Source organism: Microcebus murinus, chromosome 8, assembly GCF_040939455.1.
Source record: "Microcebus murinus isolate Inina chromosome 8, M.murinus_Inina_mat1.0, whole genome shotgun sequence".
Taxonomy (NCBI): domain Eukaryota; kingdom Metazoa; phylum Chordata; class Mammalia; order Primates; family Cheirogaleidae; genus Microcebus; species Microcebus murinus.
This window is the reverse complement of record NC_134111.1, coordinates 75,809,577-75,833,719: the sequence shown is the minus strand read 5'-3', so window position 1 is coordinate 75,833,719 and position 24,143 is coordinate 75,809,577. Positions and strand designations below refer to the sequence as shown.

The window sequence follows — 24,143 nt, the reverse complement described above, 5'->3', positions numbered from 1 at the left end:
TCTTAGTTATGTTCCATCTTTGCCAAAATATCTCCAAGATAGTTTTTACATAATTCAAGCTTGATCCAATTAACAAAGTCACTTCCAGAAAACCAATATGGAGAAGTTGGGGGGGGGGTATTAGTCCATTTTGCATTGTTATAAAGAAAATACTAAAGGCTGGGTTATTTATAAAAAAGAGGTTTATTTAGCTCATGGTTCTGCAGAGTGTACAAGAAGCCTGGTGCCAGAATTTGAAACAGGCTATTTAAAAATACTTGAAATCCAGAAGTGAATAAAGTAAAAAATGAATGCTATCTGTGATGCACTCCGCCATCCCACTCACCAGTGGAAACTCAGCGGGCAGACTCTTTCTTGCTAGATACTTCTCAAAATATAAATGTACACAGATACAACTAAAAAAAAAACAGAAATGGCAGGTTGAGCTTCTAACTCTTCAAACTTTTTGTCCCTCCCATCTTCACCTGGAGTTATGAGTGTGTGTATGGTATGTATGTATGTGTATCTATGAATGTATAATACCAATAATTTTTTACCTAAGTGTTTTTCCAATGCAAACTCCATTAAGTCAACTTCTGTTTCAATTTCTTTTAATGTAAAGTTTACAAATAAAGACCTAATTTGCTTTTGACTATACCAGATTTTTCTTAATAAAGCCACTATCATCAAGAGTTTTCCTTTGCAACAATTACTACCCATGCCCAATTAATCAAAGTAAATTGTGCAGATAAGAATTGTATAAAGAATAGTTTATTCTTCTATCAAAGTTTAGTCAATAACAAATGTTGTCATAATGTGTTTTTACAGCGAATTGGCTTTTCTTTTTAATATTTATATTAATAATAGTCCCTATGAGTGGGTAAGACTGATAGTTTGTATTGATTTGTTAACTGACTGTGGTAGGCAGAATTCTAAAATTCCCCCAAGATTGCCTGTCCTAATCCCCAGAACTGTGAATATGATGAGAGAGATCTTGTAGATGCAATTAAGGTTACTAATAAGTTAATGGTGAGTTAATCAAAAGAGAATTATCCAGGTGGTACCAATCTAATCATATGTGCCTTTTAAAAGTAGAGCATTTTGTCCAGCTGGTTGAAAAAAAGCAACTCAGAAGAGATTCTATGTAAGAGAGATATTCCACTGCTGGCTTTGAAGATTGAGGGAGTCATATGGAAAAGACTTGAGAGCAGCCTCACAGCCAAGAGTGTCCCCTAAAGCTAACCACCCACAAAAACACAGGCATCTTAGTCTATGACCCAAGGGAACTGGACTCAACATGAATGAGTTTGGGAGCACCTTCTTCCCCCAAAGTCTCCAGATAAGAGCCCAATCCAGCTAACATTTTTATCTTGGCCTGTGAGACTCTGAGCAGAGAACACAGTGGAGCTTCCTCCCTGCCCCCATTTTTGACCTATAGAACTGTGAAATTATCAGTAAGTGTGTTTTAAGCTGCTAAATTTGTGACAATCTATTATATATCAGTGGAAAACTAATACACTGATCCATGGAGAAACCCATAAGCAATTCCTGCAGACTGATCTCTTATAAGTGAGGCCAAGACTACTATGGTATGGTAAATGAGGCACTTATCCTGGGCACAAAATAATTTACTAGATAAATAACTCATGCATGATGAGCAAACTATTAAAATTTTAAGAAGACAGTATTCAATCCTGCACTTGCATGACTCTTAATCTTGGCCCTGTTGGATTCTATCTTTAAGAATTTGATAATTAGTTCACTGTAAACTTTTTAAAATTGATTTTTATTTTAAAAATGTTTTATTTATCATGCCTGTAATCCCACCACTTTGGGAGGCTGAGGCGGGAGGATTGCTCAAGGCTAGGAATTTGAGAACAGCCTGAGCAAGAGCTTTTTTCTATTTAACAGAAAAATTAGCCAGGTGTGGTGGTGCACCACCTGTAGTCCCAGCTGCTTGGCAGGCTAAGACAGGAGGATCACTTGAGCCCAGGAGTTTGAGGTTCAGTGAGCTATGATGACATCACTATACTCCAGGTCAGGCAACAGAGTGAGACCCTGTCTCAAAAAAAAAAAAAAAAAAAGAAAAGAAAAAAGGAAGAGATAATATCAATGCTACACAATCTCTTCTAGAAAACAGATGAGGAACCCATTTTATGAAGCCAACCCTGATACCTAAAACTAGACAACTATAAGAACAGAACACTACCAACCAATATATCTCATGAAAATAGACATAAAATTCCTCAAAAACATTTCAGCAAAAAACCACTTCGGAATACTGGCAGTTTCTTATAAACATACACTTACTATATGACCCAGCCACCTCACTCCTTAGTTATTTAACAAAGAAAACTAAAACATTATTCATTAAAAAACCTGTATACAAATGTTTATAGCAGCTTTATTAATAATCACCAAAAACTGCAAACTCCCAAATATACTTCAATTGGTCAAGGATAAAGTGTGTACATCCATATAATGGAATACTATTACTACTCAATAACAGAAAGGAATAGATTACTGATAAATGCAATAACATGAATGAATCTCAAATGCATTGTGCTAAGTGAATGAACCTATTTTGCATTAGTCATGTAATTACTTGAGAACTCCACTTTCTACTGGAAAATGGTGAAAGAAGCTAAATTAACTAAGTGTCATGACTAATTTCACCTTCACAGGCACTCTTGAAAGGGTCTTTGGTCAAAGAACCATATTTTCTCTATAGACCTGTCAACATTCCGTGCCTTCTGGAATTGGGCATAAGGCCAAGTGAATAGTTACTTCACTGGTCCTCAAGGTGTGAATATGAGGTGACATGATAATTTACATTTCTAACTAATTCCCAAATGATTCCAAAGTCTTTAATATTGCAATAGCAGACTTTTCTGTTTAAAGGACAGTTTTCAAAAGCATCAAACATGCCCAAAATTTTTCCAAAAGCGTGCCAAAGATTTTCAAACTTTTGCTGTTCAAAAAAAAAAGTTTACCCACTCTCCCTGCTAAATAAAGGACCCAAAATTAAGTATTGCGTGTCAACGCCCAAAAGTCAAGTGCAGCTCCTCTTCCTTCCCCAAATAAGAGTTATTTGGAATCATGAACAAATTAAAGCTCAACAATCAATGACTGCTAGCCTTTTCCAAAAGCACTATTACAAACTTGTAAGAATGGATAATTGGAAGGGAATATACAAAAATAATAATGAGCCTTTATCTTCCAAAATTTCCATGTTACTATTATTTTTTTTTTTTTTTTTCTGAGACAGAGTCTCACTTTGTTGCCCAGGCTAGAGTGAGTGCCATGGCGTCAGCCTAGCTCACAGCAACCTCAAACTCCTGGGCTCAAGTGATCCTTCTGCCTCAGCCTCCCGAATAGCTGGGACTACAGGCATGCACCACCATGCCCGGCTAATTTTTTCTATATATTCTTAGCTGGCCAATTAATTTCTTTCTATTTATAGTAGAGACAGGATCTCGCTCTTGCTCAGGCTGGTTTCAAACTCCAGACCTCGAGCAATCCACCTGCCTCAGCCTCCCAGAGTGCTAGGATTACAGGCGTGAGCCACCGCGCCAGGCCTTTTTTCCTACTTTTAAATGCCTTAAAAGATAACCATCTAAAGTAAAAATAATAACAAAATATTTGACAAATAAAACATTTGACATTCACAGCACAAAGGATGGGAGGGAAGAAACGGAAGTATATTAATATCTACTATCCAACATGGGAAATATTAGACAACACAGATACAGAACATTTCCATCTCTCACAAAGTTCTACTGGACAGCAGTGCTCTAGTGCAACCACTAAAGCATAGTAAAAATAGATATATCTAATAACTAATAGTGAAGATAAAATGGAATTATAAAACATAATCCAACAAAAGACAAAAAAAAAAAAGGCTCATGTAATTCAGGTATGAGCTAATAACAATCAATTCCTAAAATACATATGACAATAGAAAGAAAAACACACAACTTTTGACCAAGAAATTCTATTTCTAAGAATTTATCTTACAGATAAACTCAATAAAGAAGTACATACAAGAATATTCAACATAGCACCATTTAACAGCAAAAGACTAGAAGTGATCTAAATATTCACAAATAGAAGCCTGATGAAATAATACATGGTCCACAATAAACTTACATGCACAATGACATGCAAATATTTGTATATACACAGAATAACTTTGGAATTATCCAAAGAAATTTTTTTTCCAAAAGGATCTTTACTGAGAAAGGGATTAAATCCAGACAAATACAAAGCATAAGATGAGCCAGTCAAAGAAACAGTTTCCCTGAGAAGAATGAACTGAGAGACATACAGCAGGAAGACTGTTTACTGTATTCTCTTTACCATTTATAATTTTTATCATGTGCATACATTACCTGCAAAGAAAAAAAGGAGAGAAAGGAGAAAAGAGAAAAGGGAAAGAAGGAAGGAGACATTCTGGTAGGTAGACTAAACCACACAATTAGAGAGTTAGCTTCTTGAGGGCAAGGACTCCAAAAAAATATTTAATTTTACTTCCAAAAGTAGTTTACTTATACTATATACTAGCTCATAAAGAAAATGGACCAATTAAAAATGTCATGTAGATTTCTTCTCAAATAAACTAGAGCTAATTTCATCTCAACTACTACATGCTAGCAAAAAAAGAGTATCAGATACTTTCTATTAAAATAATAATAAAAAGGTATAACCCACAAGGACAACAGACAGAAAAGGAGACAACAGTAAAAAGGAGGTTTCACCCAAGTTGTTTTAGAAGCAGATTTTTAATAACTTAGCTGCAATCAAATCCTATGTTCAACCTACAATTTTTCTGATCTATCCCAAGATAAGATCTAGATTTCTGTGGAAAGAAAAGGGTCTTGCCATTCAATGAATACTTTGCTGTAGTTTTCAACTTCTTACATGAACCAACAAACTTTTTCTCAATTAATAAGCATCAAGAGCAAGGAAATAAGTGTTTCATTTCAGTTGAAAATCTGGGTGTGCTCAAGTTCAACCCAGAACTGAGTATTTGTACAGAAAAAAAAAAAACACATGTTTTGCCTTAAAGGGATAAATTTTATTTTGTTTTTGAGTCAATTTTTAATGTATAGTTCTAGAATTGAGACAAAGAAATCAACATATATTGATAATTGTGCTAGACTTATATTTGACACAGATTGTGATACTGAGAATTTTTCCAAACTCTTATTTGATCTAATTGTGATTTAAGCTATATTTTTCTCATATTGCCTTCACTTACAGTTTTAGTAGCTTTACTATAAACATTATAAATTTTCCTATTATAAAAAATAACTTTACTAAGTTAATTTAAATTAAATCTAACTTTAGAAAAAATAAATCCCATTTTGTCTTACACCAATTATTTAATCAAAATGTACTGTGGTTACCTTATGAGTTCTTAAAAATCTATGAAAAGGAAAGAGATTAATTTCAAGACAGGGAAGCTGAACTTAGCTGTATTTTCCCCAAAAAAGACTTAGCTAAAATGTCATTTTTAGTTTTATTTTTTTAAGAGATGAGGTCTTGCTTTGTCGCTCAGGCTGGAGTACAATGGGATCATAGCTCACTGCAGCCTCAAATTCCTGGGCTCAAGTGATGCCCTCACCTCAGCCTCCTGAATATCTGGGACTACCGGGTATGTATGCACCACCACACCTGGCTAATTTTTTTTTTTTTTTTTTTTTTTTTTGAGACACAGTCTCACTTTGTTGACCAGGTTAGAGAGAGTGCCCTGGCATCAGCCTAGCTCACAGCAACCTCACTTTGTTGACCAGGTTAGAGAGAGTGCCCTGGCATCAGCCTAGCTCACAGCAACCTCAAACTCCTGAGCTCAAGTGATCCTACTGCCTCAGCTTCCTGAGTAGCTGGGACTACAGGCATTAGCCACCATGCACGGCTAATTTTTTCTATATATTCTTAGTTGCCCAATTAATTTCTTTTTATTTTTAGTAGAGACAGGGTCTCGCTCTTGCTCAGGCTGGTTTCGAACTCCTGACTTTGAGCAATCCACCCGCCTCAGCCTCCCAGAGTGCTTGGATTACAAGCAAAAAGCCACTAGGCCCAACCTCATTTTTAGTTTTATAAGGGGTAGGGAAACATCTCTCGTTCATATCCTAGATCACATATCTCATTACATCTTGTATAGTAAAAATTAGAGATAAGACTATTTTCACCACCTGAACAAAGTAAAAAAAAAAAAAAATTATACAGGAATTTCTTTAGAAGGAAAAAGTGAGGTTTCCTCCACTACTCACTTGCAATAATAGTGATATCCCCAGTGGAGAGAAGGAAACCATACAAAACAAATAGGCTAATAAGTTGGTCAAATAAACAGATCCACAGAGAAATCAGTCTGTATTCAGAAGAGCATTACTAAATTATTATTTCTCAATTTTACTGATCAAAAATGCATGGGTTCCCTAAGAAACTCAAATTATTCCAAGACACTCTCCAAACCTTCATGATCATACCGTGGAAGATCCTCTAAGCCTGCAAGCAGCCTGACAGAGACACACAGAAGATCCAATCAGCATTTTAGTGTCTCATTTAAATATTAATAGAAAACCAAGGAAAGTTTCCAACCTGAAAGACAAAGAAACCAGTGGCTCATGCCCACAATCCCTCTATGGGAGGCCAAGGTAGAAGGACCGCCTGAGACCCCCCAGCCAGGCATAATGGTGTGCACCTACAGTTCTATTATAGCTATTTGGGAGGTTGAGGCTATCATCACACTCCAGCCTGGGCAACAGAGTGTGACCCTTTCCTTTAAATACAAAAAAAAAGAGAGAGAGAAAGACAGAGCATGCCAGCCTCTGAGGACAATGAAGAAAGCAAAAGAAAGCTTTGAGGGTTTCTATGCCTTTTATAAACATTTTTAAAAGGCATTAACAAGACAAGGAACAATTAGAAAGCAAGGTAAGTGCTCTTGAAAAATGAAAATATGATGGCCACAATGTAAAAATCAATAAAAAGAATACAGATAAAAATAAATCTGCTAAAAAGAAAAATGAACAAGATAATGAGATAAAACTAAGAGAGAAATTTAACAATCAAAGCAGTGTCACATCTGGATAACAAGGATTCCAAAAAGAAAAAAAACAAAGATAACAAAAAGGAGAAATGATAGAAGAAAAATCCCCAAAAATAAAGAATTTCTAGATTTCTAGAAAAAACCCATAGGGCAACCAGTACAATGATTAGAAAACACACACACACTTCACACCAAGGCAATTCTTGTTTTAGAATAGTGGTAACACTACATAGAGAAAACTCACACAAACACATACTGGACTAAGAATCAGAATGGCATCAGAATTCTCAACAGCAATTCCAGAAGCTAGAACATGAAGTGCTTTCAATACACAGTAGAAAAATTACTTCCAACGCAGAATTCTAATTCTATACCCAGTCAAATCAACAAACTTAAAGATGTATTTGCAGATGCTGAAGATCTTAAAAAAATATATATCTGCTATGTACCCCATCTCAAAAAAATTGCAGAATATGCTCCAGCAAAACAAGATCCAGAAATTAGGGTATCCAAAACAGGAGAGAGCTGAAGGGAATTCCCAGGGAAGTTCCAGACAATAGCTATGCCACAGACCTACAGATCAATGAGCCAGTTTGTATAGGCGAATGAAGAATTCCAGAAGGGATATCTCCAAGAGAAAAAAGCAAAAGTGAAAAATTACCTGATACGTTTTTAAATATTTAAAAGAAAGTTTCCATTATCAGAAGTTTGGGCATGAATTTGTAATAGGTACACAGAAAATGAAGCAAACAAAACAAAAAGCAATTTTAACTTCATAAAGCACAAAGTTATAAAGAAAAGAAATATAACTGTAGTATACCACAAGGTTCTGCTGTAAACAATGTTTACAGAGTCATAATTTAAACATTAACACTTATTTAACCAAAAGAGTGCTATAATTACAATGGGAGAACTGAGGAGAATGGCAATTAGGGTGTAAAATGTACATTTTCCATAGTAGGAAATCACTAGGCTGGGCCTGGTGGCTAACACCTGTAATCCCAGGGCTTTAGGAGGCCAAGGCAGGAAGGCTGCTTGAGGCCAGAAGTTCAAGGCTACAGTGAGCTATGATCATGCCACTGTATGCCAGCTCAGGTGACAGAGTGAGACTCTGTCTTAAAAAAAAAACAGACAGATAATAGTGGCTCACGCCTATAATCCTAACACTTTGGGAGGCTGAGGCAAGAGATCACTTGAGGCCAGGAGTTTGAGACCACCCCAGGCAATATAAGCAAGACCCTGTTTCTACAAAAAGAAAGAAAGAAAAAAGAAATTACTATATAATACATAACAATGAAAAAAAATCCTGAAGCAGCAGTATAAACATATTATTTAGAAATGTGTAGGTAAACACCAAAAGAAACCAGTAAGAGTTGAAGGTAGTTGTATCTAGGGGGCAGGAAGAGGGAGTGGAGAGAGAGATAGCAGGGAAACATTTTATTTGATTATAAGTTTAGTGCTATTTGACATTTTTTTTTGCTAGTGAACATATCCAATAATAATTTATTAAGTACTTATTAATATTACATGCCAGGCACTGGTAAAGACTCTAAATACAACAGCAAATAAGGTAAAATATATGCCTGCCTTCTTTGTCCTTATAATCAGGAAGGACAACTGGAAAAAACAAACCCACAATGAGGTAATATATTTATGATAGCAACTGGGAAAGATAACTATTTGACATTTTAAATTAGGCAAATGTAGTTTGATAAAAATAAAATTTAAACTAAAAAATGTACTAAGGACACATATGCTATTTTTGTTTTCAAGTAATTTGAAGTAGTTTAAGATGGAAGTAGCCGACTTTCTCAATTTCCTTCCCTTCTATTAGTGAGTTATCTATTTTCCTTACCTCTTCCCATACTGAGAGAAAGTGTCCTTAATTGTTCCTGAGATTTCTGGACTATATCATGTACTGGATCCCACTGCCTTTCACGTTTTCCATAATCTTGCTCCATCTATTTGCAGTTCAAGAGAAGGATTCTTGTTTAGGGAAAGGATTCATAAACCTATAAACATACTGAAGTTTCCCCCATCCTATAAATAAATTAACCTTAACACAATCTTTGATCCAGTTTTGTCACTTTTCTCTTTCATTGACATAAGAGTAATTTATATTCATTACTTCTACTTTTTACTTCTACTTTCTCACCCACCCTTTTATAATCTGATTTGTGCCCCCCAACATGCTACTAAAACTACTTTCTCTCAGAGATATTCAACTGACCTAAATGCCAAATTCAAAAGCCTATTCTCCAGACTCAGCCTACTTGTTCTCTTCACAGCATTTGAAAATCTTTAACATCTTCTTGAAATACAATCTTTCTTTTTGGCTTTCCCAACACTATTTTACCATTTCTCCTCCTACCACATTCACAGGCTTCTTCGCTGACTTTTCTTTCTAGCCTTAAAATGTTTGTTTTCTCCCAGAGTTCTATCCTTAGCATTCTCCACTCATCATCTTATCCATCCTAGTGACTAGTTATTCCAAGTGCTGCCCGTATGCAAATACCTAGCATGAAGAACGCGTTAAATGAATACTTACTGAACTACAATGAACGAGTCCCAATTTTTACCCCCCATTCAAACTGTATCCCTATTCTAAAAAGTGTTATTTGCTACGATTTAGAAAATTATCTGAATTTCCTAAGAGCACAAACCAAATATGTTCAAAATTGAGCTATTGAGCTAGTTTTCCTTTTCCAAACCTGCTTTCCGCTGTGTTACCAATTAGTACCACCATCCAAACTATCATCCTCAACTCCCTCTTTCTCAATCCCTACATCCAACAGTTTACCAAACTGAAGTCTCTTCAATCTCTTTTATCTTTGCCATTCCCACTGCCACTGCACCTAAATTCAGGTGCTCAATGCCTTTGTGAGTTACCATCCTCCAGTTTCTCCCATCTCAATTCACACTCTACTCATCCTAAATATATATGCACACATCCACTACTAATAAATTGACTTTTAATGTCTAAAAGCCTTGGATGAAAACAATGATATAATATGAAAATAGCTAATATTGAGACAGAGTCTCGCTCTGTGGTCCCCGCCTAGAGTACAGTGGCACAATCATAGCTCACTGCAACCTCCAATCCTGGCCACAGTGATCCTCCTGCTTCAGCCTCCCCAATAGCTGGGACTACAGGACTGTGCCACCATACATGGCTCATTTTATCTATCTCTGGTAGAGACAGGGTCTTGTTCTTGCTCGGGCTGGTCTCAAACTCCTGATCTCAAGTGATCCTCCCACCTCAGCCTCCCAGAGGGCAAGGATCACAGGCTTGAGCCACCTCCCCCAGCCCAGAGTACATATTATAATATCAACCATGGAATATATTCTAATTCATATCTTCTATTCAAGGCCAAGGCCATTCTGAAAACTTATCTCTCTACTTTCTGTTTCTACTGCTCCCTCTTGGCCCTCTCCAATATTCCACACCCTATATTTTAAGCCATAAAGGAGTGACTATTACATGTATATTTTCACACCTCTAAGATCCAACTGTAAAGTTCTATTCCTCTCTTTCCAACATTATTCAAAATCCACCTTCTCTGAGAACTTCTATACCCATTCATTGTTGAATTATCCACTCTAAGCCCAGAGCACTTATCAAATATACTTATGTACCTGTCTTACATGGCTAGTTTGAGTCTATGAGGTTCCCTGTGTCTTTTACATCTTTATATTGCGCAGTTAATAACACAGAGTAGTTCAATCAAAGCTTAAAGAACTGAACTTAATTAAATATTAATTCTACTAGCCAAAACATAAAACTAAGGTTCTACTTTGCCTCGTCTTCAATTGTAAAATACAGGCACCGTAAGCCAAAAGGATTCCCCTAAAGGTATGAAGTTAGCAGCAATCCTCCAAATGTTAGAGAAACACTGAAATCTTAGAGGGGGGTATTTCACAAGGTACTAGAAAGGAGACCTCAAAGATGCCATAAATATGAAGTTCTGGTACACTGCTTCCTGACTCTATTAGTCCAGAGAAGTTCATCTCCCATTGCTGCTCTTAGCAATCCCACACCCTAATAAACAACCAAATTCATACACAACTTAATACATCCAAAGTAAGGGGGAAACTAGCAAGAATACAACTTGCGATCTACGTATCAGCCATACACTGCAAAAATAACTCAAACACTGTACTAATGCCTTTTTCTCTAATGAGTGTTCAAACTCTTTTCCTTGGGAGCTTCTATACACTTTTTTTCAATTTAGAGTACAGCAAAATCACAGGGTGGGTGGTGGAGGGAGGACTTTCAACACCTAGAGCAGGGCCTGAGAATTTGCCTTTTAACAAGTATCCTGGGGTATTTTCCAACACCAACTTCCAATTTTCTGATTCTCCAGACACCAAATGGATGGTCAACAATTCAATTCTAAACCTACCCAGACTTGGCACAGACCCCACAGCTTAAGGGCTCAGTGCCACCAGATTGTCCCAACTTCAGATGCCAATTGCCAAGTCCCAGGTAACCTGTACTTCTGACCGACTGGTTATAAATCGAAGGTTCACATGACCCCCTCCTAAGTTTTCATAATTTGCTAGAATGGCTCATAGAACTCAGAGAAACATTTTACTTATGTTTGCCAGTTTATTATAAAGGATAAAACCCATGACAGCCAGTTGGAAGAGATGCACAGGGCAAGATATGGGGGGAGGAGAAGCATCAAGTTTCCATACCCCGTCCAGGCACCACTCTCCCATAACCTTTGGTTCACCAACCCTTGAAATCTCATTGTTCAAAGGTTTTTTTAAAGTTTAATCTCCAGCCCTCCCACTCCCCTTCCTGGACATCTGTGGATTGGACTCAAGGTTCTAACCCTTCAATCACTTGGTCTTTCTGAGGCTATTTAGGTTGGTGCAAAAGTAATTTCAGTTTTAGCATTATTGAAATTTGCCCTTTGAATATTGGAATACATTCTTAAATAAATGTGATTATGTTATACATCACTTTAATGCACATTTCTCACTTTATTTTTTTTTGCTAATGACATTACTTGCTGTTTATTTTATATTTGAACTATGGAAATGATGTTAGACAAAAAGCAAATTCAAGTATTTTCTTATTCGAGTTCAAAATGGATTTTAAAGCAGCAAAGACAACTCACAACATCAACAATACATTTGGCCCAGGAACTGCTAATAAATGTATGGTGCAGTGGTGGTTCAAGAAGTTTTTCAGCCGGGCACAGTGGCTCACGCCTGTAATCCTAGCACTCTGAGAGGCCAAGGTGGGAGGATCGCTCAAGGTCAGAAGTTCAAAACCAGCCTCAGCAAGAGCCTGACTCATCTCTACTAAAAATAGAAAGAAATTAATTGGCCAACTAAAAATATATAGAAAAAATTAGCCGGGCATAGTGGTGCATGCCTGTAGTCCCAGCTACTCGGGAGGCTGAGTGAGGCAGAAGGATTGCTTGAGCCCAGGAGTTTGAGGTTGCTGTGAGCTAGGATGATGCCACAGCACTCTAACCCAGGCAACAGAGTGAGAGACTCTGTCTTAAAAAAAAAAAGAAAAAAAAAGTTTTGCAAAGGAGACCAGAGCCTTGAAGATGAGGATTACAACGGCCAGACATCGGAAGTTGACAATAACCAATTGAGAGCAATCATCAAAGCTGATCCTCTTACAGGCTACATGAAAAGTTGTTAAAGTATGGCATTTGAAGCAAATTGGAAAGGTGAAAAAGCTGGTAAGTGGATGCCTCATGAGCTGACCGAAAATCAAAAACAAAAATCATCGTTTTAAAGTGTTGTCTTCTTATCACACATAACAATAACGAACCATTTCTCAATTGGATTGTGAAGTGCGACGAAAAGTGGATTTTATAGGACAACAGGCAACAACTAGCTCAGTAGTTGGACCAAGAAGTAGCTCCAAAGCACTTTCCAAAGCCCAACTTGCACCAAAAAAAAGGTCACGGTCACTGTTTGGTGGTCTGCTGCCGGTCTGATCCACTACAGCTTTCTGAATCCCAGCAAAACAGTTACATCTGAGAAGTGTGCTCAGCAAATAGATGAGATGCACCAAAAACTGCAACACCTGCAGCCGGCATTGGTCAACAGAAAAGGCCCAATTCTTCTCCATGACAACGCCCTACCAAAAGTCACATGACCAAACGTCACACAACCAACACTTGTAGTCCAGTTTTGCCTGTTCTGCCATATTCACCTGACATCTTTTTTTTTTCTTTTGAGACAGAGTCTCACTTTTGTTGCCCAGGCTAGAGTGCCATGGCATCAGCTTAGCTCACAGCAACCTCAAACTCATAGGCTCAAGCAATCCTCCTGCCTCAGCCTCCCGAGTAGCTGGGACTACAGGCATGCACCACCATGCCCAGCTAATTTATATATATATATACATACACACACACACACACATACATATATGTTTAGTTGGCCAATTAATTTCTTTCTATTTATAGTAGAGATGGGGTCTCACCCTTGCTCAGGCTGGTTTTGAACTCCTGACCTTGAGCAATCCACCGGCCTCGGCCTCCCAAAGTGCTAGGATTGCAGGCGTGAGCCACCACACCCAGCCTCACCTGACATCTTGCCAACCGATTACCACTTCTTCAAGCATCTCCACAATTTTTTGCAGGGAAAACACTTCAACAACCAGCAGAATGCATAAAATGCTTTCCAAGAGTTAGTGGCATCCCGAAGCACAGATTTTTATGCTATAGGAATAAACAAATGTATTTCTTGTTGGCAAAAATGTGTTAATTATAACGGTTCCTGTTTTGATTAATAAAGATGTGTTTGAACCTAGTTATGACTTAAAATTCAGTCCAAAACTGCAATTACTTTTGCACCGACTTTAACACAGGCCCCACTTTAAGTCATTTCATTAGCACAGACCCAGGTGTGATTGAAATTGGTTTATTATGAATAACAAAAGACACTCCTATTATTTTGGAAATTACAAGGCTTTTAGGAGCTCAGTGCAAGAACTATGGACAAAGATCAAATGTATTATGGTATTATACTACATACCCTAAGTAATGCTGACACAGATGAACCACAGACCACACTCTGAGACAAACAACATTCTGGATGTTCACAGGCAATCTTATCTCTAATCTGAAATTTCATGCAACCATGAAAATTGAGCCTACACTGGCAATTTATGTTATATCCACTAAAACTGCAAGCAAAAGAAATATATTACACAATAGCTAACTTTTATACTGAGGTACTGTGCTGAGAATTTCTCAATTTTCTCTCCCATTTAAATCTCTACCATCCTATGAAGTATATCATCACCCATTTTATAGATAAGGAAGTAAGGGTTAGAGAGTTACTTCCTCATATCACACGGCTTCTAAGTGACGGAACACAGGTACTAAACCCAGACTATATACTCATAACCTATCCTCCTAACGTCTATGTTATGCCACCTCTCCATTTTTAACATATTTGACATTTTACTGAATAAGACAAAGTCAGGTAAAAGGAGGGAAGGCACAAAAACAAACCTCACGGTTAACACTGTTACCTAGTTACCTTCTCTAAGCATATATCTCAGTCCCTAATGACAAACCGCTTTGCTATGGAGACGGCAGGCACTGAAGGTGGGAAGTTTAAAATCTGTCAGTGATAGGTACTCAGATTACCTTATAATAGCCAAGAAAAGGAAGTTCTGGATCAGCCAATGATTAGTTCTAACCCCAGAAGAATAAACAACTGGGTAGGTAGGGGATCCTGTTACTATCAACTTAGAGACTTTGAGATACTAGATCCCTAGCAAAGGTTATAGCATCCAGCTCATCTGACAAGACACCTAGAAGCCAGCAACCTGATCTAGATGGATCCTAGAATTAGAGTCATAAGGGCTTTACAGAACCATATTGCATAGATTCTTGCCCTCTCCAGTAAGGATTTTTATATTTCACTGAGGTTGCAAACTGGAGGTAACCTCCCATTAATCTAAAAGGGGGTCTGGAGATTACAAAAACTCTCCTTCCAGATTTAGTCATACAAAAACAGCAAAACATTTAATCATGGAGTTTTTCTGTGTTTGCTATGAACACCTGAAATCCGAAAACATTTTGTTCCACTCTGCATGGATGTTCACTAGTATGAAACAAGAATACATTCCTGGGAAGGAAGCTATTAGACATTCACACTTGAATATGACTTAATAACAGGCATTATCTCTCACAACTAGTTGAAAGTGCTGCACTAGAAGAGTAAGTTTCTATTTGTTTGGAGGGGATCTAATGAAGATGATTAATTTTACAGCAAATCAAGGAAGACACTTCCTTGATATAATTTAAAGACATGGTCTTTGAAATACAACCAACCAGAGTTCAAATACCAACTCTGCCACTTGTTACTTATCCTCTCTAAAGGTTATTGTGAGGGTTAAAATAAGATCTTGTATGACAATCACCAGCTGCATAGGTGTTGAGTAGGTGATAGATATTATGAGGAAGAAGGAGAGGTCTAGTACTTCTGACAATATGGTTTCTAAAAGGCATTTTGCATTCTCAAAAGGTGTAAAACAGTACTCCAGTTCTAATTAGAAAAAACTATTCATCGAAAAAAAAAGAAAAGAAAAACACTATTCATTTTTCAGGGCAATTCTCTCCAAAAAGTATTGTCTAAAACCTTTCATAAAATAAATAGTAAGAAAGATTCATCCTACTCCCTCCATTTCTGAAACTACTTCACCTGACTTATTTGGTTTGGAAGTACTATATACTAAGTTTCCTGGAATTTCCAACCATTCTGCCTGAGAGATTCTAACAGAAATTCGCCAGACAGGGAAAGACAAAGGTGTATGTTGGCAAAATTAATACATAACTAAAAAACATCCATTTATTTTTCACTAGATTCTGACATGAAAACAACCACATGATTAAATTTTATCCCTTTCCACCTCCCACAATTTGAATTTCTCTTTTAAGTTACTCTTTATGAACCCAACAGCTCCATTCATTTTCTTTTTCCCAAAAAAGCTCCCAGATAAACAGAAAAACAAAGAATTTTAGGTCCCTAAAACAATAACAAGATGGAGACAAATACTAGATTTTGCTTTTCTACATTCAAAACATAAAATCAGTACAACAGAAATACACCGGGAGCCTCAAACAAAGCCCATAAACCTTCCAAAGCAATCTTTTTTAACTTAATTCTCACTTCTTGCTACCCATTTACCAAGTCTGGGAAATAAAATGCACGCAGCCTCACGTCTCTTCAGTGATCTAAATCTGCCATTGCTAATGCAGTCAGTCCCCCCAGATATGAAACTGTTTTGTGGAACAGAAATACTTAGCAGCAGACATGTACCATACTGACATTAACCACATCCCTAAAACAAAGTGACAAACCACTCCTAGCCTCATCCTAAAAGGAGGGTAAGATAGGCAGTCACCAGCGGAGAGCCAGAACCCCAGGTTTATAATTAACACCTATCAGCCCACGCACAAGGTTAGCAGCGGCTGCACCTCCTCTGCCAGGGACCCACGCGAGGCGGGCTGAGGGACCAAGGAGGCGAGCAGGGCGCGGTGTCTGGGGCGCGGGGCAGGCCCAGGAAAGGCGGGGCCGCACTGCCCCGGTCCCCACCGTCCGGGCCCCGCCCCCGGCCCCCAGCACTCCGCGGCAGCGCCGCAGTCCCCGCGTGGTAGCAGCGCGCGCCCGGGACCCACTCCCGCCGCCGCCTCCCCTTCGCCGGGCGACCCCTAGCACTTACCTGCTTTGCAAACCGGGGCGCTCGGGCTCCTCTTCTCGGGGGAGCTTCGGCTCTGCTCCGGGGACCTCCTCCGATGCCGGACGCGGGCTGGGGGTGGGGCTGCGCTCACCTCACCGGTCCACAGGTGGGTGGGCGACGAGCTGGGCGACGACACGGTGCCCAGCAGCGGCGGCGGCGGCGGCGGCCGTGGGGGGCTCCCGCGAGCCCCGGGCGCGGCGCCACGCGTGGGGCTGGTGCCTCGCGTGGACGTCGCGGACGCGCCCGTCTGCGTGGCCACTGTGGGGCTGGTGCGCGCCGCCGCGCTCCCGCCGCCGCGCGTGGGGCTCGTACTGCGCGAGGCAGTGCGCGGGCCCCCGCCGCCGCCGCCTGAGGGGCCTGAGGCGCTTCCACAGCAGCCACCGTTGTTGTTGCCGCCGCCGCCGCCGCTCCGCGTGGGGCTGCCATGTTGCTGCTGCTGCTTCAGCTGGAACGGAACCGTCGCCCTCATGGGCTGCAGACGACTCCCGGGTCCCCCGGCCGTGGCGACCGCGCCACCCCCAAGGGAGCCGGCCGGCGTGGGGGACCCATTGCGCCTCACCCGCTGGGACATGGTCCCCCCCCTCCCCGGTGACTGGGCGAGACGGGGGGGTTTGTTGTTGTTGGGTTGCAGGGGGACGATTCTTGGGGCCGGAGGGAAGGCCCCTGCGACAAGGTGATGAAGCCGGACTCCGGGGTGCGGGGGGCGACCGGGCCGCGGCCAGCAGCAACGAGGTGGTGCAGCCGCTACCGCCGCCGCTGCTCCTCATCAACAATAGTGTCTCCTCCGCTGCCCCCGCCCCCCGCGATCGCCCATTGGTGTAGCGTCAGCCGCGCACGAGCCGCTCCACCGCGCCCATTGGCTGCGAGCAGCTCTGGTCCCGAGCCCCCGGGGCCTTGGAGAGCCGGGGTGTGCGCGGAGACCGTCTGCTCTTTAAAGAGAAAGAGACCCGCCCCCCGTGGGGAGGGGGAGCGGAGGAAACGGGCAGTGTGTATGTGTAATGTGCGCGCGTGTGTGTGTACAAGTGAGTGCACGTGTACGCGCGCGCCAGGGCACGCGCGTCTTTCCCTTCCCACTGGGGGGAGCCCTGGGGACTCAGACTCTGGAATGTTGCCAAAGGGAATGTCCAGAAGCAGTGCCGTCCCCAGGAGTAATCTGAAGTATTTTCTGCATAACTCATTTCCTTACCACAGTATTTAACTGTGTATTAACATGTACGAGCGTCTCTTCCTGTGTTTTTTTTTTCTTAATTTTTTTGTTGTGTCCTAATTCCCTCTACCTATGGGCAGGGCTCAAAAGAGAAGAAATTGAATTAATCTTACTGGCATTTTACACCCCTCTCCTTTTCTTTCTAATTTTTAAAAGCTCTTCAAAGAGACAAATCTCAGATTAAAATTGCTGGCGAGAATGCGATTTTTCATAGTGTCTATACAGTTCAGTTACCAAATGTTATTGCTACCCTCCTGTATCTCAAGTAATCAAGAATTTATTTTAATCAGATACTTAATTGTTCCCTGATACCTTGGAAAGATGTCTGCTACCTTACCAGTTTGTAATGTGCTGTAGTTTACAGAGGGCCTTATTTGATCCTCCCAATCATGATTTGAGACAGAACTGGGCCAGCCAGCCATATTTTTGTCCAGTGGAGAAAAAAGTCACTGTAGTATGGGCAAGGACTCAGGAAGGCAGGTGCTAGTTCTAAAATGACCTAAGGGGATCCTCAAGACACACTCACACACACACACACACACACCAAGTTGACCCACACCCTACACTCTCAGCTCTCTGGCTATGAATTGCCTGTCCATGGCCTCTTTTCCCTTTCCTACTTATTAGATGTACATTCTAGACAGATTTCATCTTGTAAAAATGTAGGAGTGGGAGGCACAGTATGATCCACTCTGGACCTGAAATCCTACTAGGTCCCTGTGCACAGTGATGGAAAGCCTTTGAAGACCTAGAGAGGAAATTTAGATCCCAGATCCCAGATCCCAGATCCACTTACTCTGTGACCTTGGGTAGGTCACTAGTCAGTTTCCTTATCTGTCAAATGCAGTTAAATAAAACCATCTCCTTCATACAGTTGTTGTGATTATTAACCACAGGTTAAATAAGAATGTGGTGTGTACAAGGTGCTCAACACAGAGTCTCCATGTGATTCAGAGGCCCATATCTCTCTGTATTTATCCATTCTCCTTTCTCCTGTCCTCTCCCCTACCACAGAGAGAGGTCCCAAGCTCTTAGCCCAGCAACCTGCCTTAAGTTGGCTGGTCCTTCAGATAGATTTGACACCACTAATTGTCCCCTACAACCTGGAGTGAGAACAAAAACAGCTTCTCACAAGACAGGAACATCCGGGAAACTGTCAAGATCCATGAAGAGAGGATCTGTTTTAAGTATGATCTTAAAACAACAGATAAGAGGAAAGATACACCTTTAAGGATGTCCTGGGCGCTGCATGTGGCATTTTGTCTTGCACAAAGTAGGAGCTCAGTACATATTTACTGAATTATATACCAAAGTGAGTCCAGCATCCCTAGTGTCCTACATTCCCTGATCAGTAGCTTTTGATATCACCAAACTATAGACTTCTTTGTTGGCAAGAGGTTTTAGATTTTCTGAGGTAAAGAATTGATTCCAGCAGATCTCATTAGATTTCATTAGATCAACTGATTTCCTCTGATCAAAGAGTTAAAAAATGTTCTTGGTTTAGTCATGAGATCTGGTGAAGCCAGTTCACCTTTTGTTTCTAGTCACATTTCCTACAGAAACTCAAACCCTACAGCTCCAGAAAATTCTTCTTTTTCAACGTATTTGATCACCCAAATCACTCATCAGTTTAGGGCTTAACTTTAAACAAATGAGAACACTTCAACTGAAGCAGGTATTAACCATTTCAGCCCCTTTTGTACTAAAGGATATTTGCAAAGACTTGTAAATCTAAGCTTTGAAAGTATAAAATCATCAAAGAAGCTAAAAAAAAAAATACCTACTTGGATACCTTAGAGTTCTTCAGTCTGTTTTAAGATTTAATGGCAATGAATAAAAGCATCATTTACTCTTGCCCTTGACTCCATTATCTGTTATTGAAGATTCAAAGGAAACAATGAGCATCAAGGTGATGTATTGGTCTTTACTTTGCTAGTTTATCTATGAAGAGAGTCCTTGTATTTCAAGGATCAACGAAATAAACACGTCTCCCTCCAGTTTAACTCTGCTCTTCTTAGGATATAATTCAAATTTTCCATTTTCACTCCAAGGTTAAAATGTGACTATATAAAGTTGTAGACAAGAAGCAACATACCGGGATTGGTGTGTACTTATTTAAACTTCAGAACCAAAATTATTGATGGGAGCTCATTTGCTCTTGTGCTTGCTTAACTCTTTACAATAATCCTGCTATAATACAGGAAGATAGATTTTGAGAAAATGCTTATCTTCTTGGTTTTTCTTTTCTTCCTGTAGCTTTCATAAAATCAGCCCTATCTTCTTACAGATCTCTAAAATGTCACTGAATGTAACATACAGCCACTAAAATAATTATGAAATCACAAATTCCTTTTACTTTAAAATGGAAAACATCAAAGTTATACACCCATTGTACTTACAACAATGCAAAAATATTTATACATTATAAAATACTACAGGGTAATATACTGATATGAAAATAGAATAGTCATTTTTAAAGTGGGATTTGGGGAGGTGTTTTTCTCCCCAAGAAATGTCAATACATGATTTTCTAATAAAAGAGGAGAATTACCAGAACTTAAATTGCTGAGTGATGTTCTCTACTTACAATCTGACAGCTGCTTCACTTAGACTTTCATCTTAGACCATTTCATTAAGGCCTTCCATGGCCCTGCACATTCCTAGTCTTCTTCTTCTCTTGGTCACTTTTGCTGGCTTCTTCTCAATCTGACCTTTAAAAAGTGAGAGCACCTAAGAACCCTATCCAAGCCTCACACTTCATTCACTCCCTAAACTGATAGGTGCATTTGTGCTCAGAATTCCAGTGACCATAACACTGCCATCTATTCAACTACCTGCTTGGCATCTCCTCTTGTATAACTTACAAACCTTCTCCACAGCTGAATTCAGTATCTCCTCACCACTCACCAGCAGCTGGCTCCTATTGCATTTTTTCCTTATCTCAGTAAATGGTATGACTATTTACTAAATCAAAATCCTGGAAGTCATTTTGGCAGCCTCCTACCTTCCAATAAGGCCAGTATCTTAACTACTCTAGTTCCCAAATCTCTCATGAATCTACTATCCCCTCTAGTCAAGCCTCTATCTTCTCTGGCCTGCATTCTCTTATTTTATTTCAGAGAGAGATGGGGTCTCACTATTTTTTAAAGTAAAAAAATTATTTTATTTATATATATATTTTTTATAGAGACAAGATCTCACTCTGTCACTCAGGCTGGAGTGCAGTGGCACCATCATATTATTGCTCACTGCAGGTTCGAACTCCTCGGCTCAAACAATCATCCTGCCTCAGCCTCCCAAGTAGTTAGGACTACAGGTCCACACCATCATGCCAGGCTGATTTTTCTTATTTTTTTAAGAGATGGGGTCTCACTGTTTTGGCCAGGCTGTTCTGGAACTCCTGACCTCAAGTGATCCTCCCCACTTGGCCTCCCAAAGTGCTGGGATTACAGGTCTGGCCTGCACTCTTATCCTTACTTAGCCAGTTTCTCTAGATCATCTCTGCCCCACCCTACTTCTCCAAGCTTCCCATTCCCCACCTGTTATCCATTTCCCACACATCTATAGAGGTCTTTTAAAAATACAAACTTAATCACCTCACTATACCTGCCTGAAGCATTCCATTTTACCTTAGGGTAAAGTCCCCAATCCTGAGGCTTACCATACCTCCCATGGGCCCACATCTGCCCAGCTCTTCCTCTCTAGGCTCCAGCCATATTGCTTTTCTTTCATTTCACCCAAATACCCTATACACTCATTCTGAGGCCTTCACACATACTTTTTCCTATGCCTGAGACACGCCTGTTCTTGTCACGTGGCCAACTCCTAATCAGTTTTTAGATCAGGGAGGCCTGGGTTGTCTTGCTCCCCATTTAAGTTGGCTTCCCCAGGTATACAGTAGCACCATGCTTCCCTGTGGTAGTCATCATAACATAATTATTTGCTCAGTATCTGCATTTCCTTCTCAATGTTAAGTTCCACAAGGGCTTGTTTGTTCACTCAACAAATATTCATTGGTGGCCTTCTATGAAATAAGCATGAAAAGGGAATTTCTTTGCATGAGCCTCAATAAACGTGATCAAAAATCTTGATCTATATCTCCAAGTTCTATTCATCACAACACAGCCATAGTATCCAATTTCTCTTTTCCCTAAATATTACCCCCAAAAAACTAGGCCATTCTCTCACGCCCTAGCTTCCCTTCCTGCTCTTTGAATAACTCCCTGCCTTTGCCAAACTATGGTATATCAATCTGTTCTTTCTGACCTCACCATTTCTGCATCTCTACCAGTTTATCTTGATGAGCACAACAGAAGCCTTAGAGACCAGAGGTGAAATAACTTGCCTGAAACTAGATCTCAGGTCTTTTGACTCATATTCCAGCATCCTTTCACCATGGTATGGATGATTGTCAACAGACCAGAAGCTACTCTAGATATTTTGTACTGACCAATTAACATATGCTGTGATGAAGAAAAATAGAAGAACCAAAGAAATTAGGTTTGAAATTGGTGAGTACTACCACTTAAAACAATCTCTACTTTTCTGCCATGCAACCTTTTCCATCAAGATTTCACTCACATATCATACGGCCTTTTTTAGTTATCAAAAGTATTGGCTCCCTCCTCCCTTCGTTCATTGACAGATATGGTTCACACTATACCAATGGTTTTTATATCTTTTCAGAAACTCTTCAATCTTCACATTAAAATATATGTTAATTGAACAAAGGCATGGTATAGAACAGTGTATACTACCAACAGTGCTTTGCCTTACTTTTAAAGGACTTTTAGTTATTTAATATATATGTGGTTGTATGCACATGCATAGAGTATCTCTGGAGGTTCTCCCAAGAAACTGGCCTCTTAAAAGAGGAAATGGGATGGGTAGGAAGAGGAAAAAGATGTTCCTTTTAATGTCTCTTCTCTGTACTATTTGAAGTTTTTAAAAAAGCAATGTTTATGTATTGTAACAAACAAAATGTTTAATATTTTTTTCCATTTTTTTATTTCAGCATATTATGAAGATACAAATATTAAGGTTACGTATATTGTCCATGCCCCCCTCCCCCCTCAAGTCAGAGCTTCAAGCGTGACCATCCCCCAAACATTGTACATCTCACTCATTATGTTTGTATATACCCATCCCCTCCTCCCCCTCCCACCCAAAATGTTTAATATTGATGGGTACACTAAAAGCCCAGAACAGACTTCACTACTACACAATATATACATGTAGTGGAATTCAACTTATACCCCCTAAATCTATTAAAATGATAAAACAAAGTGTTTCCAAAAAAAATTAATGTAAAAACAATAAATCTTAGGAAAAAAAGTTGTTTTGATGAACACTAAAATTTGAAATTAGGATTTATAAATGATAATTGTAATCTTATATAAGCTTCAGTATCCAAAATATTTCTGTATTTTATTTAGGTTGAATAATATAGAGAAAATCCTGATTAACACAGATAAGTAATTACAAATGGTACCAGTGTTCTTTTAATTGTTCTGCAATTAGGCAGATTCAGAAACTGAATAGTATAGGAGTGATGCAAAATATTTACTGAAAAATATTATCATCATATCTGGTACAATGAACACTGTCCAGGTGATGGGCACACTGAAAATGCAGACTTCAGCATTATACAGTGTATCCATGTAACAAAAACATTTGTATCCCCTTAGTATTTTGAAATTTAAAGAAATTGGCCGGGCGCTGTGGCTCACGCCTGTAATCCTAGCTCTTGGGAGGCCGAGGCGGGCGGATTGCTCAAGGTCAGGAGTTCAAAACCAGCCTGAGCAAGAGCGAGACCCCGTCTCTACTATAAAATAGAAGGAAATTAATTGGCCAACTGATATATATATAAAAAAAAAATTAGCCGGGCATGGTGACGCATGCCTGTAGTCCCAGCTACTCGGGAGGCTGAGGCAGAAGGATCACTCAAGCCCAGGAGTTTGAGGTTGCTGTGAGCTAGGCTGACGCCACGGCACTCACTCTAGCCTGGGCAACAAAGTGAGACTCTGTCTCAAAAAAAAAAAAAAAAAAGAAAGAAATTATAATCAAGGGGAAAATAGATGGAGATATAGATGACACAAGAATGGCAGAATGTTGATAATTGTTGAAGCTGGGTAACAATATAGGGTGTTTCATTATTCTATTGGTACTTTGTATTTGTT

The 24,143-nt window shown here is 39.6% G+C and overlaps 1 protein-coding gene across 2 annotated transcripts in view; it reads right to left on the bottom strand.

Annotated features, from left to right (window-relative positions):
* FAM117B (family with sequence similarity 117 member B) overlaps positions 1-17,423 on the bottom strand; it is a 98,215-nt gene extending 80,792 nt beyond the window's left edge. For both annotated transcript variants that reach the window (XM_012738958.2, XM_076005830.1), the window contains exon 1: positions 16,740-17,423. In XM_012738958.2, coding sequence (XP_012594412.1) covers positions 16,740-17,328 — 589 coding nt within the window. In that variant the 5' untranslated portion in view covers positions 17,329-17,423. The remainder of the gene's footprint in view (positions 1-16,739) is intronic.
* Between the last annotated feature and the right edge of the window lie 6,720 nt (positions 17,424-24,143).